The sequence below is a fragment of the Typopeltis vanoorti genome, chromosome 5 (assembly GCF_054136105.1).
Source record: "Typopeltis vanoorti isolate ZY-2024b chromosome 5, IOZ_Tvanoo_1.0, whole genome shotgun sequence".
Taxonomy (NCBI): domain Eukaryota; kingdom Metazoa; phylum Arthropoda; class Arachnida; order Uropygi; family Thelyphonidae; genus Typopeltis; species Typopeltis vanoorti.
In genome coordinates this window covers 82,146,828-82,162,555 of record NC_143553.1, presented here as the reverse complement: position 1 = coordinate 82,162,555, position 15,728 = coordinate 82,146,828, and the positions used below count along the sequence as shown (strand labels likewise).

Here is a 15,728-nt window from a genome sequence, read left to right as displayed (position 1 = left end):
GAGCCTGGCTCCCACTGATGAGACCTCAATAAAGATCGAAACCGGTATGGGTAGTGGCCCCTTGCCTTTAATGCATAGCATCATACATCTCAAGGAGATGTGCTTGCATTAAGGGTAAATATTAAGAATAGTGATCAGAGCTTATTTCACCTTTACCATGAGTTGCCTAAAGCTTGTACTACGTGCGGGTTACCCAGACTTGCACTACTTGCAGGCGCAAACTTGATTTTCTTGTCTGTTTACTTACTTGGAAATTGGATTAAAACCTGGTTTAAAGTAGCTTGGTATCTTTAACACACACACACACACACACACACACACACACACACACACACACACACACACACACACACACACATGTAGAAGGTATTTTACCTTGGGTATAATAAATGTTAAAGATTCCAAGCTATTTTAAACCTGGTTTTACTCCATTTCCCAAGTAAGCAAACAGACAAACAAGTCAACCTGCAAGTGTTGCAAGTCTAGCTGATCCTAGAGGTAGTGCAAGACCAAGGCAACTCATGGTAAAAGTAGAATAAGCTCTGATCACTAATCTTAATATTTACCCTTAATGCAAAGCACATCTCCTAGAGGAGATGTATGATGTTTTGTATTAAAGGCAAGAAATTGGAAATTGGATTAAAACCTGGTTTAAAGTAGCTTGGTATCTTTAACACACACACACACACACACACAGCAACTCTTATTAATAATTGAAAGTATCAATGAGCGGCTATTCAGCAATGATACTAACAATCTTTTGTGTGCATAATACTAATAATTTGTAAAACATTTTCACGCTAAGAAAATGTTTTACAAATTATTTGTATTATGCACACGAAATATATATATATATATATATATATATATATATATATATATATATTTAACAGAAGCAGGCAAATAGCCATAAATATAATATATATATATATTATATTTAGTGGCCCCTTGCCTTTAATACAAAACATCATACATACATCTCCTCTAGGAGATGTGCTTTGCATTAAGGGTAAATATTAAGATTAATGATCAGAGCTTATTCTACTTTTACCATGAGTTGCCTTGATCTTGCACTACCTCTAGGATCAGCTAGACTTGCAACACTTGCAAGCGCAAACTTGACTTGTTTGTCTGTTTGCTTACTTGTGAAATTGAGTAAAACCATATATATATATATATATATATATATATATATATATATATATATATATATATATATATATATATATATATATATATATATATATATATATATATATATATATATATATGGTTACCCTTTCCTTCCAGGCATATTTCTAATCAGTCTGGAATTATCAATTAATAATTGATACTTTCAATTATTAATAAGAGTTGGTTTCATTGCTCGAGAGATGGCGACTGAATTACATAAATAGGTAATAACAATTTTGTAAGCAGAGGAGTTCCGGTTGGATGGGAATTTTACATGTAGTTGCCTAACCAAAGAGAAGGTAAAAAAAAAAAAAAAAAAATGAAAATGCCATGAGTGAGTAATGGTGAGTGGTTACGAAATCGTGACCTTCATTTCCAAGTAAAGCAGTTCTTTAGATGTGACGGTTTCCCTGAAGATAATTTATTCCGAATCATATATATCTAACATGACCTGAAGCCATGAAGACACCACTAAAAACTATCCTACGAAATTTTTTAAACCGTGTAGAGATTTTTGAAGTTAAACGTAGTTTAGGGGAAGACCCCTACGAAATTGAATTCCAGGTAAGCATTGACAAAAGCAGCGAAAAGCAGAAACTGTCGAAACTACATATAAAAAATGTTAACAGCGTCATTATTTCCCAAGTTAAACATGAGTATACTGTTGAATGTCACCACAATATATAATTCCGAATAGCCGTTAATGACTTCGGCAATTCGATTGTATCTTATCTTTATCGATATCGTGTGTAAACGTAGTTTTGACCAATCATTTTTATATCAGACACCAGAAGCATATCTTAAATTTTAATATTCCATAACTAAATAGTACAAAGAGTTCCCCACCCTTTCCTTCCAGACATATTTCTAATCAGAGGTATCTATACCTGTGCTATGCGCCTTTCTGTTGCTCGCCTACTTCCGTACGTAAAGGAAACATATGAGAAATGTCACACGGGATTGGTGTGATGATATGTTTCCTTTACCAAGAAAGACCACTTTGGTAAAGTATTTAGCTGTAAAATTAAATGCTATCTTCCTTGAGATGTATGCTAAAGAATGAAGTGTTAGAAAGCGAATGCCTTATCCACCTTTGTTTCGTAAATAATAATCGTCTCCGATTAGGATCCACTTCCTACATTCTGAAAGGAGCTTGTGTAATTACAAACATTGATTAAAAGACATTGTTAAAAAATTGCATACTTAGCTTTGTGGTCTACAGTTGAAGCCTATATGAACAAAATTAGTTCTTATACGTAACATCTGAACACCACACCTGGAATTGAAGGAAAACATCACAGTAATCAAGGCATGTAGGAAAGTTTCTCAAAATATAAACATGCCCCCCCTCCCCCTTTCATGATATATCAACAGGGGCAAATGTGAATTATAGTCACATTTGTAGGAATATTGGCATGCTAATGATGTAAAGAAAGTAAATCAACAACATTATTAGATATTGGGACTTCTTCATTATCATCATCATCAGTGGTCCTAACAGGCACTCGCAACCTTCCAACTATTCTTGGACTTTACTTTCAACTTCCAACTATTAACTCAAGGATAAGGAGGTTATCCCTATGCCTCCCAGTATGTGTGTTCTATGTCTGTAGATGTGTGTGTGTTTGTGTTCATGGGGCCGGTTTGCCTGTTCTGGTGGATGAAAAACCAGAGTTTCCAGATGGAAAAACCCCTTACCTTCGTATCAGACTGGCTAACTCACCTTTCTACAGTTTCTGTATATAATAACTTTCTTTTAAGTAAGTGAAGCATTTTATTATCTGACCTTTATTTATTTTTCCCTGGATTATATTTCATAATTTGCGTGTTTTTGCACAATAAAGTTCCACTTAATTAATTTTATGATTAAAATAGATGGCCTCCATTAACTAGATCCTGATCATTATTGTTCGACTTTTCTGAAATCAAGGTCAACTCTGAGAACAAGAGAGGTCTCTTCCAACCCTTTCAGTGGATGTTATACTTACTTTAAATTCATTGAATGTTTGGTGTATGTACTATCCGTTCTGACAGCATATTCTATTTGCAAACTATTTTCCATAAAAATAAATAAATAAATAAAAAAAAACCTACTATGCACTCCTTTATTCCTGACTCCTTTGCAAGTATCCCCATGTTACAGTTGAAAGAATGCCTATTGAAGATGAAGGTGTGTTAGGAGTTAGGTAGCCTTATATATGATAGGATCCTTTCTCCATGAAACTTAGGTTTTTACTCTGCAGAATAAACTAGCCAGAGAATACACAATAAATGATATACTCATCTCATATACACTTTTGTTCTAGTATAATCATGAATATTAATGTTTTCTTATAGTCATCCTTTTTTTCTTCACTTCCTTGTCACAAACAATCCAGATAAGCTCCTTTCAGTAACTTATAACTTGTAACCTTAGTACTTGCCCCTGGACTTACTAGTGTTTCCTCATTCTCTTATTCTCACACCAAGTGACCAAGTTTGTGAACTCAGGCACTGACAAATTATGATAAGCTTCATTATTGCAACCTATCAATATCATTCTGAAGCATTATTGAAATCTATTCATTAGGAACACTTTATCCATTCCCATTTTTCCTTCTGCCTGTAAATTAAGAATCATTGTCATTCCTTTCATCAGTATGTAATATACTGATATTGAATGTTTCTTCTTTTGTTGATGTGTCATATTAGCACACTGATCATTGTCATTCTTCTATACCTCTCTCTCTCTACTAGTCACATATATAAAAGAACTTTCTAGCATTTTTTGCTTGTTTTGCTGGTTCTTTTTCATATTCCAGTTTCTCTTTTTTTATTGTGCTTGTTAGTTTATACTCTCCACACAACTGCTGATTATGCATAGTACATTTGAAAGAATATACATTCCTTGATTGAGGTGCCTTGGGTTAGTTTCTGTAAAAATGCAAGAACATTTTTTAGAATTTTTCACTGTTGATGAAACCAGTCTCGCATGTAGGCGAAAGAGTTTATCCTCTTAAAAATCTGTTTCTGGAAGAATCTAAAGGTCTCCAGTCTTATATGGAGAATTCTGGCCTGGTTGGCTGAGTGGTTCTCCAGCTGTAAGGCTGCAGGTTTGAATCCCACTGTGGGCATGGATGTTTGTGATTGTCTGTGAAAATACTAGTATTGGTGGTGGGCAGGAGATGGCTTTGGTGTAGATGATGCATTCGCTGTAGTTGGTAGATTGAGTGGTGGAGACAGAGAGTTGTAGATTAGGTGCCCCCTCTCTTGATGAGTCTTTGGACTCCTTGGAGGTGTCGTGTAATAATACATACATACATACATACAATAAAGTAATATTCTACAGTTCTAATATTCTACATACAATACAGAGCAGCAACATACCTTATTGGTTGGGCTGGCTTGAAAGAAATTCTGAATAATCGAACATAAATTTTTATTCATTTATTTTGCTGCTTATAGCACTTTGAAAACATCTTTTGTAATTCCTGCCTATTATAATTTTACACCATTTATTCTAATCTTTGTCAAATGTAGTATAATTGCATGACGAAGAAATTATATTGTGTACCTTTTAAGGTATTCAAATTGTGTTGAATGGTAGAAAATGTTATTGATGCATTAATTTTTGTCAGTATTGTGCAGAAAAGTAATAACATCAGCAAATGAATCTTTAATAAGATATAAATAGAACAATATAATAGTATATTTAAATTGCTTACACTGTGTGAGTTTACTGTTGTAATAGTTCATCATCTCATTAATAGGCAGTGCTTATTTTTAGTCTTCCCCCCATCCCCCACAAGGTCTTATAGCGAATAGATGCTATTTGTGGGCTGGAAACAGATTATGTTTCTGGAGTCAAGAAACAGATTAGCAAAGAAATCTGTAGATATGATTGGGAGTAGTATGTTTGGTGAGTTAGCAGTTCAGCTGTAAAAGGATGTTGAATAGTTGTTACTTGTGTTATTAGCAAAAATGGAGGAGGGGGGGGCATGATTTATGTCAGTTCTGCAGAACAGTGGCTATTGAAATATCTGTAGAAGCGACACAGTGCAGAAACTTCAGCCACTATCTGAAATGGTGGCTTAGAGAATCTTTGAGCAAGTGGTTGTCAGTGAACTTAACTGTCCCCTTTTGAACAGCATCAAGAATATTTTTAGCTAAACAGGTTTCAAATTTTTTGGAAGTTAAGGATGTTATGGAAGTGATGTGATTTTCTGCAAAGCCAGGAGGTCAAGAGAAAATAGTCAGCGAGAGAAGATCTTGACTATTAAAGCATTATCAAACATAGGGGTAGAAATGCTAAGGTCTCTTTGCAAGGGGGAGGGAGAAAGACAAAACTGTGCTTTGGGATCATTGAAGGTTACTGGATTGCTATTACCCCATTGATGGATGTCATAGTGATCAGAGATGTTGTAGATGTCAGTACAGTAACGAGGGTATGAAGCGCCTGTGGAAGGTGTCTAACTTGTGCCCCTAACCCAAAAATGACAAAAATTTAGAAAAATTTAAATGTAACAAGTTAAATTTCACTGAATGTAATATGTTAAATACTTACTATTAACCACCCCATCAAAATGAATTGCAGTGTGTTGCAGAATTTGTGTGTCTAAAGTGGCATATTGCCGAAATTTAAAAATACAATATATAGAATAGCGGACTTTTATATCTATTTATTTATTTATATTTTTTACGTTTTGCGCCCCAAACCTAGTTGCACCTGTGGTGGGCACCTCTTTCGCCATGCCCTTGTTATGGCACTGGTAGATGTTGATACTTGAAATGTTTTAAGCACTGCAAAGTTTATTGTATGAGTAGAGAGTGACATGAGCAAAACTGTAGATTGGATTTGAGGACAGTGATGGAATGTTTTATGTATTACATGAGGAAGAAGATGGTAGCTAAAATAGCAGTCCTGAGGAATACTTGCATTAGTCAAAAAAATATGAAGAGAGAACATATTTACTTCCACCAATACACACAATGAATGACTCGAGAAAATTGGCAAACCAGTCACAAAGAGAAGGTAGACCATAAGATGTCAATTTTCTGAGCAGTTTTTAAATGCAAAACCCTATCAAATGCCTTGGAAATGTTGGGTGCAACAATACAGGTTTCTCTAAACCTTTCCATGGCATGTGTCCAGAAGTGGATGTTGCAGGCAAGGGGATCAGCTGTGGATCTTGATTGAGAGAATTCACATTGGTCACTGATTAGTTGATATTTCTCTGGATGTTGAAGAAGTTGACTGTTGATGATTTGTCTGATCCTTTAGACTGCACTGAGGTTGATAATTTTGATGGTAGACACCTATAATTTTCTTTTTGGAATTGGAATTGAATTTCTCCAAACTTTTCCATGGCCTGCCTCCAAAGATGGGTGAGGTTGGCTAGAAGATCATCTGTGGAACAGAATGGCAGAATCCATGTTGGTAATCACTACATAATTGTAGTGATTATAGTACAATCAGTATATCAGGAGTGGTGGTTAAGATTTTGGAGAAATTGATAAAAATTAGAATTCAGGACTGGCTGGACAGAAATATGATAATAATAATAATTATTATTATGATTCAGGCCTCCATGGAGTCAAAAGACAAATCATGGGAGGCTCATCTTAGATAACACAAAGTCTATCATACCACTCCTGAACTTATTGACTGTTCATGCTCTCACCACTTTATAAGGCAGTGCATTCCATGGTTCACCCACCTTCCAAGCAAAGAAACCACTCCTCACCCTCTTGCTCACGGCTTTGTTTTGTGATTTCTAGGGAGGAGCCCCCCCCCCCCCTTGTCCTTGCTCCTTCCTGTTCCACCAAATGAAAGAACTCGCCAGTGTCAACCCTGTAACTACCTCTCAACAGTTTAAAAGTCTCAATCATATCATCTCTTCTTCTTCTATTTACCAAACTCTGCAGTCCACATTCCCTCAGCCAATCTTCATAACTAACATTGTACAGTCCTGATACCATCTTTGTTATCTGACTTTGCAACCTTTCCACAGTTAATTTATCTCCTTCAAATCCTGGGGACCAAAATATGAAAACAATAGTCCTAGTGTGGCCTGATCAGGGTTTTACACAATGGAATGATAGCTCTTATCTCTGCAGGTCAGCATCCTTCTTAGTATAGCAGCAATCCTCTGGGTTACCTTTACCGCCTTTTGCAATGTGTTCTCTGAATTTCAGGTTGCTATCGCAGTATCAAAGCAGTGGAACCATATGGCATATCAACCTGTGTTAAAGTTGCAAATAAGTTATATTTTTGTTTAATCCTTTATGCAAGTGTAAGCAAACAAAGTTTGCACCTGCGATCTCTTCACAACTAGGCTACTTGTTTATAGAGACTGTTGACTTCACATCAGTTGCCTTAGTATCCCATAATGCAAAGCACACTTGGATCGGATAAGATTTAATCATATACTTTGAAAGATTGTGCTAGGGAATTAACATTCCTCTTGACTTGGTTTTATAATGATAAGGTAGTGCATTAGGGTGGTGGTGGTAAGAAAGCAGACTTGTCAAATTTCAGACTAGCTAGCCTCTCTGGAGTGGTAATTTAATTTCAGAGAATGTGAGTCCAAGATTAAGTAGATGAGATGTCAGAGAATAGATTGGTGGATTGGTTATGAGACTGGGAGAAAAGAGAGAGAGAGAGAGATGAATATCAGTTATGTCCAGAGAAGCAGTGTTCAGAACCAGAAGGATAATAAGTGAGATGCTACAGCTCTCTCTCTCTCTCTCTCTCTTGTCACCTGCTCCTCTATTTATCTGTAGATGATATTGTAAATAGCTTTGTGAGGAGCAAGTGGAAAGCAGTTCGGTTGTTTGCTGGCTGATCTCAAGTTGGAGAGAGAGTTATCAGAATTGTTGCTGATGTTGGGTGAGGTCCTCCTTTAGGAGGATTTGAATTGACTTGGAGTGTAGATAGATTTAATGGTATACAGCTCAGTATGTAAGGTTTTGTACCTTGGAATTCAGAGATGGCAACTTGCATACTGCATTGATTAATTATACTGCAAGATGTGGAAAGGGCAAAGGATCTTGCTGCAGTAGAGACAATATGGTTATTTCCTTATATAAGACTGATTGCATCACACCACACCACACACCACGCCTGGACTACTATATATAGATTTGGTTTCCTGGTTTTTGTGGTAATATAAGCATTCAAGAAAGGGTGCACCAACATGTAACCCAGGTAATTTTCAAGACTAGAGAATGTAAATGGCAGAACCTACAAAAAGAAGGGACGATATGATTTGGACAGTTTTTGAAGTTATTAAAGCTTATAAGATTCATATCGAGGAATTTTTCACAAAGTGAATGGATTAGAAACCAGAAGTCAGCAAAGGTTTGTTAAGTAAACATGTGAGAATAGGTTTTTTTTGCTTGCAAAATAGTTGGATGATTGAAATGCATTGCCAGGGCTTGTCATGAGTCCACAGACTGCATGAATTTAAAGTGTAATGTGACAGCCATCATGACATTTAGAGTAAGTCACCTCTTTTGAGTCTTTTTCTTTCTCTGGAAGCATGCTGTAATATTTTTCAAAAATTAAGTGTAGATCCATTAGCTTAAAAGCATTTATAGCTAGATCAACTTTAACGATGCCTTTGGTTGGAAAGATTTGTGTTCGAATTCCATCCTAGGATGCATGGAACCTTCATCAAGATTTTTCAAGTGAACATGAGTTATGTGGTTTCCATATGGAGGTGGTAGGGTTTTTTTCCTGGCAAACTGGCCAAGAGAATCAAATATTTACATACAGTATATACACTAGTTTCCATAAATTAAGGAACGAAAAGAAAAATCACGATAACTTGGGAATGCAGGGAAGAAACATATGAAAGTCAGATACATGATGTAAACATGATACTCAGTCTGGTTATTATATACAAATGAGTGGTGCTGTAAGCAGTATGTGGAAATGAGCCGTAGCCTAAGAGTGAGCATTTTAGAGTGTGCTTCCATTTTTTATGTCTTGAGTGAGAACAAGATATTTTATGATAGCAAAATTCTTGGATATGGCTACAAGATGTCATTTAAGTGATGAATTCAGGTGGGAAATCATTGTAAGACTGGAGGCCGGTCAGAGTCACGCAGAGGTAGCCAGTGTTTGCATGCGAGTTGTTCTGTGGTTTACAGACTGTGGAACTAATCCCAAGTCAAAAACAACATCCTGGAAATACAGTGAAGAAGACCACAGGTTGCAACTGCCGTGAGTGACTGACTGATGTCTCTGTTGATCTCCTGGACACCATTATAAACAGCATGAAACATCATTGTAAGCACTGTATTGCTGTGAGAAGTAACCATATTCCTTATTGAGGCACTTTGGCTCATTTGGACCTCTTGTTTTAGATGCATTGTCGTCATGTACCCATTTGTTACTGGATTAAACTATTTATTTACAATTTTTGTTACATCTCATATACTGATTTTCACTGAATTGCATAGTTAATGCAAGTGGTCCAGGAGGTTTGGTACCTTTGGATGCCTTGTTTGAGACATTAGTTTCATGTTACTTGTGCTTCATCTCTGGGGCTTCTTTTGTCTGAAGCACCAGCAATGTACCACAGGGTAACACTACTGGTGGTGGTGGGGGCACACGGGAAGGCTGTCTCAATCTCCCACCAGAAAGATCCGGGTCCATATTGGTGAGGCCCAGATTCCTTCACAACGGCCTCCCACAGTGTTCTGTGTTAGCCCCTTTACACTTTAACATCTACTTTTATGACTTACCACATACCAGCTCAAGCAAGTATATGTACACCGATGACTTAGCAATCCTACATCAATCTACCTCCTTTGCCAACCTGGAATCAACCTTGAACACAGATCCGAACATCCTGGAAGAGTACTTCAAGTAGTGGTACTTGAAGCCAAATCCAACAAAAACTGTGTCCACAGTATTTCACCTGAACAATGCAGAGGCAAATCGACACTCAATCAACCTTTCTTTCTGTGGAACACAAGCCTCACCCGAAATACCTTGGCGTGAGCCTGGACAGAAGCCTAACCTATAAAAGGCACATCACCAACCTGTCGAACAAAATTAAAATGAGATACAATATTATTTCCAGGCTTGCTGGAACAACCTGAGGTTGTGGTGCAGAAGTCCTAAAGTCATCTGCACTAGCCCTTGCATTCTCTGTAGCAGAATACTGTGCTCCTGTCTGGGAAAGAAGTGTGCACATTAACATTATAGACACTCAGCTAAATTCTACCATGTGCACAATTAGTGGGACAGTGAGAAGCATCCCTCTCTCCTGGCTGCCTGTCCTATCTAACATTGCTCCACCAAACATACACGGAGAAGACAAATGTCGATTAAAGAATTTAATAAAGTGATGAACAACCCACTCCTGCCCCTGCACCAGACTCTCATAAATCCACCTAGTCTTCGCTTAAAATCTAGAAAGCCTTTCTGGTCCATGGACGAACTCTCTTCAGCTGCCCTACCATCAACACCTGACATGTGGAGAGAATACTGATCCAACAATCTTCCAACAAACGGCTTCCTGGTAGAAGATCCCTGTGCTCCGTAGCCTGGTTTTACTCTTCCTAGGAAGTTTTGGTCGTCTATCAACAGGATCAGAACTAACCAGGGCAGATGTGGCTACATACTACATAAATGGAGGCTGTTAGACCACCCTTATTGTGATTGTTCTCCCATGGCCCAGATGATTACTCATATTGTGAACGACTGCCCAAGACACCAATTTCATGGTGGTGGCCTTCAAGACATTCATAAGGTGACTGATCAGGTTCTGGATTGGCTTTCCAGATTGGACATTCACCTGTAGATGTTTGTATTCCTTTTGCCATAAGAATAAATAAATCTGAATTGCATAAAAATTCATCATACAGTTTTTGCAATATTGTGATTTTTCTCTTTTTTTCCTTAATTTATTGAAACTAGTGTACTTATAGGCATAGTACTAATCAGCTTGTCCTGGAAGTATACAAACAAAACCCAACAATACTTTGGATGGTTATAAGCATGTAAGGGATCTGACTCATAGAGTGCTCCATGTAATCACATTAGTTCTGTTGTGTTAAATTGCTTTTCTCAATTATGTAGATTAATGCCGTGTGCCTGTCACAGTTATAATTGTGCTCTGATGATGCTGGTTAGAAAACCAATAAAATATTAATAAGTGAGTTTAATAAATATATATATTTTCCTCTCTTAGTGTTGTTTATACCATTAAACATCATTATGAATGGATGTTTCCAGTTATGTATTGCCATCTGTTTCTGCAGTTATGGTTAAGTTATTGGAGAAATTGGTTAGGACTTGAGTTTGTAGTAGTAGTTAACAGGATTCCCTGTGATGTCAGCAGAGATTTATAAAAAGAACATTGTACTTGAATTTTTAGAAAAAAGTGGTGAATGTGCTGGTCAAGGTAGACATCACATATGAGCCTACCTTGTTCAGCACATTCACCACTTTTTTCTAAACTGTATTTTCATAAGGGTTTGTAAAGATATTGCTGCATTAAAAGTTGCTGTGCAAGTTGAAGCAGATAATAGAGATAGAAATATCATTAACAAATAAGTTCAACTACTGTTTAACTTATTTGTTAATGATATTTCATGTAGATTTATGGAGTATGTTTAGTTGTTTGCTTATGATGCAGAGTTGGAGAGAGCTATACAGAGTGATGACATGTTAAGATCAGAAAGAATGAGTTGCATTTAATGTTGATAAGTGCAATATTTTGGAAACTTGACAGAAATGGACCTACTGACAAGTAGAGATAAGGAGATGGTTGTATTTATATGTGAGGCCTTGATTTGCAGAGCTTAGGGTGATAGGTGGATAAGAGGCAATATGATAACAACCATTGTTGAGGGGTTTTATCAAATTAAAGTGTAGGAAATAATACACAGAATGGAGACAAGAGAGTTGGAGGAAAGAACAAGAGGCAGAAATAAGTTGAAGGTATGACATGACAGATGTTGCTGGTTGAGACCACTTGATGGGTATTGATTTCCTTGTTGGTCTGTTGATAATAATAATGATTTCTTTCATTTCAATGCAAAACTTGTTCTTGGAGAATTTAAAATGCAAATTTTTATATTATTTATTTATTTTATTTAACTTATGAAACCAAGCAATGAACATGTTTATTATTTGGTTTTATTATCTTAGAACTGATGAAGAATGATTTTTCTAAGAGATAGTTTAGTATATTAGTGGTGACATCTTGAGGCCTCGCCTAAAATGATACCTTCAACCTTCATACCCAACATTTTGAATCAAAGACAAACTGTATGAATTTGTAGTATGAAAACTGAAGTTGTTCACTTTAGTATAATCTTTTGTATGACCATCATGATATTATCTACAGCTTTTCATTGTATAGAGCTACAGAGAATCTTATTATCATTTCATATTATTATCATATTATCTCCATGGAGATAATATGATTGTAATCTCATATTATCTCCATGGACTCATTGCAGAAAGTCCTCACTGTCACATGCACAGCTTGTTGAACTTTGCCTTAAAATATATATACCCCCTCCTCTTTGTGGCCCACCATTAGTGACTTTCTTCTTCTATGATGCCTCTCATCCCTTTCACACAAACTTGTGATTGTTCACTAATCCATTAGCTAATTCTAATACAGGAACTGATAGATGAAAATGGGATACTGTATGGCGGACAGCATGGTTTTGTGAAGGGTAGATCTTGCCTCAGTAACTTGCTCATGTTTTATAACACGATGACGGCTGAACTGGATAAGGGTAATGGGTTTACAGTTATTCTGCTGGACCTTGCTAAGACCTTTGACAGGATACCACATGGAATTCTAATCAGTAAACTGCAGCATATGGGGATGGATATAGGGTTGGTGAGATGGATAGGAGGGAGGCAGTTGATGGAGAGATAGCAGAGAGTAGTTTATTAAGGAGTAGAGTCCAAAATACGGCCTGCAACTAGTGGTGTGCCGCAGGGTTCTATTCTTCTTGGACCATTACTATTTAATTTGTTCATTAACGATATAGGAAAGGATCTGAGAGGAACTGTTCATTTGTTTGCTGATGATGCAAAGTTGGGTAGAGCAATAGTGAATGCACATGATGTCAAAATTTTGCAGGATGATTTGGATAGATTGGAGGACTGGGCTAAGGAGAATGGATGTCAATTTAATGTGGCAAAATGTATGGTTATGCATTTTGGGGTGAAAAGATTAACAGCAGTATACCACATAGGTGGAACTGTACTCCAGGAGATTGACAAGGCCAGGAATTTGCGAGTGTTAGTGAATAGGGAGTTGAAGTTTAGGGTGCATTGCAAAAGTGGCTAAATCAGCTCATCAAATCACTCTTGGTTACTGAAGAATACTTTGACGAGCAGAGACAAGCAAGTTATTGTTCATCTGTATCGAGCCTTGATAAGACCCCATCTTGACTACTGTGCCCAGATTTGGGTGCCAGGATTTCTTCTTGATGGGGAGGAGGTGGAGAGGCGAGTGACCAAGATGATATCAGGTCTATGGAATGAATCTTATGAGAACAGGTTGAAGATTTGTGGGTTGCAGAAATTGGTTGATAGGTGGAAAAGGGGTGATATGATTGAGACATTCAAATTATGCAAGGGTTTCTATAAGATTAACTCAGAGGATATTTTGACTGGTGGTGGGAGGACTAGGGGCCATCCATGGAAACTGAGCAAGAGTGTGGTTAGCAAGGGTGTTAGAACTAGGTTTTTTACTTGGAGAGTGGTAAATGAGTGGAATAAGCTGCCAGAGTCTGTTGTGGGTGTCATGACTTGAATGAGTTCAAGGCAAAGTATGATAGATACTGTGTGAATGTTGAATAGTTGTTCTTGACATGATGTTTAGGGCCTCCCTCGATGAGTCTAAGGGCTCCTTGGAGTTGCCCGTAATAATAATTCTATCTGTTCTACTTTAGTTACCAGCTTATAATGTGGTATTCTCTTTCTCTCACCATTTGCAAAACCGAAATATACCATATGAACTTGAACTTGCCTCCGCTGCATTTGTCATTTCATTGCAGTATTAAATAGATATTGTTAGAACATGCCTGGGTCAATACCCAGAAAAGTGACCTTTTCCATAATGCATAGCAACATACACATCCATATGAAAGTATGATTTGCATTATGGGATGTTAAGGCAGTTGATATTATTATTATTATTATTATTATTCAGGCCTCCAAGGAGTCAAAAGACTCATCGAGGGAGGTCCTTCCTAAGACATAAAGTCTGGCAAGACTCATCGAGGGCAGGTCCCCCCCTGAGAAACACAAAGTCTATCATACCACTCTTTAAACTCGCTCCCACCACTCCATCAGGTAATGCATTCCACGGCTCAACCACCCTCCACACAAAGAAACCACTCCTTACCCTCTTGCTTACAGTTTCCTTTCGTAACTTCCAGGGATGGCCTCTTGTCATCACTCCTTCCCGCTGTTCAACTAAGCGAAAGAACTCCCCAGTGTCAACCCTGTAACCACCTCTCAACAGTTTAAAAGTCTCAATCATATCACCTCTCCTTCTTCTATCCACCAAACTCTGCAGTCCACATTCTCTCAGCCGCTCCTCATAACTATCCTTGTACAGTCCTGAAACCATCTTTGTCATCCGTCTTTGTATCCTTTCCACAGTTAATTTATCCCCTTCAAATCTTGGGGACCAAATCTGAGAACAATAGTCCAAGTGTGGTCTGATCAGAGACTTATACAATGGAATGATAACCCTCTTATCTCTGCAGGTCAGTGTCCTTCTCATAATAGCAGCAATCCTCTGTGTTACCTTCACCACCTTTGCAATATGTCCCCTAAACTTCAGGTTTCTATCAATCATCAACCCCAGATCTCTTGTCTCCCCTACTTCCTCCAGTATAACTCCTCCCATAGAGTATGCAGCATCCCATCGATGTTTCCCAAACCTCAAGACCTTACATTTCGCTGCATTAAACTGACACCCCCATTCATTTGCCCATCTATCTAGCTTATTTAAATCCTCTTGCAGGGCTACCACATCTGCACTATTACTAATAATCCTTCCCAGCTTCGCATCATCCGCAAACAACTGAATATCCCCCTGCAATCCACTGGCTATGTCATTGATATAACAGTTAAACAATATAGGTCCTAGTACTGAGCCCTGTGGGACCCCCCACTTGTAACCCTCTGTCTCCTGGAAACTGCTCCACCATACACAACTCTCTGATACCTATCAGACAGCCAATCCTGAATCCAGTTGACCACTCTGACATCCAGACCCATGTGCTGCAACTTAAATATCAGCTTATCATGTGGCACCCTGTCAAATGCCTTCGCCAAGTCTAAGAAAATTGCAGTATATGCCTTTCCCTCATCTAATGTTTTTGTAATTTTATTATAAAAGGCTAGCATATTGCTAAAACAAGAGCGTCCTTTCACAAATCCATGTTGATTCTCACAGATAACATTACCCTCATCTGCCCAATGCTGTATACGGTCCCTCACTACTTTCTCCAAGATCTTAACAACTACTGATGACACACAGACTGGCCTATAATTAGACACTTCCAGTCTGTTACCACCC

At 37.6% G+C, this 15,728-nt stretch overlaps 1 protein-coding gene across 1 annotated transcript in view; it reads left to right on the top strand.

The window, feature by feature from the left end:
• Positions 1 to 1,632: 1,632 nt before the first annotated feature.
• Positions 1,633 to 15,728, top strand: part of LOC150106599 (tyrosine-protein phosphatase non-receptor type 12-like) — a 184,579-nt gene continuing 170,483 nt past the window's right edge. The window contains exon 1 of the mRNA XM_090393438.1: positions 1,633 to 1,737. Coding sequence (XP_090249564.1) covers positions 1,633 to 1,737 — 105 coding nt within the window. The remainder of the gene's footprint in view (positions 1,738 to 15,728) is intronic.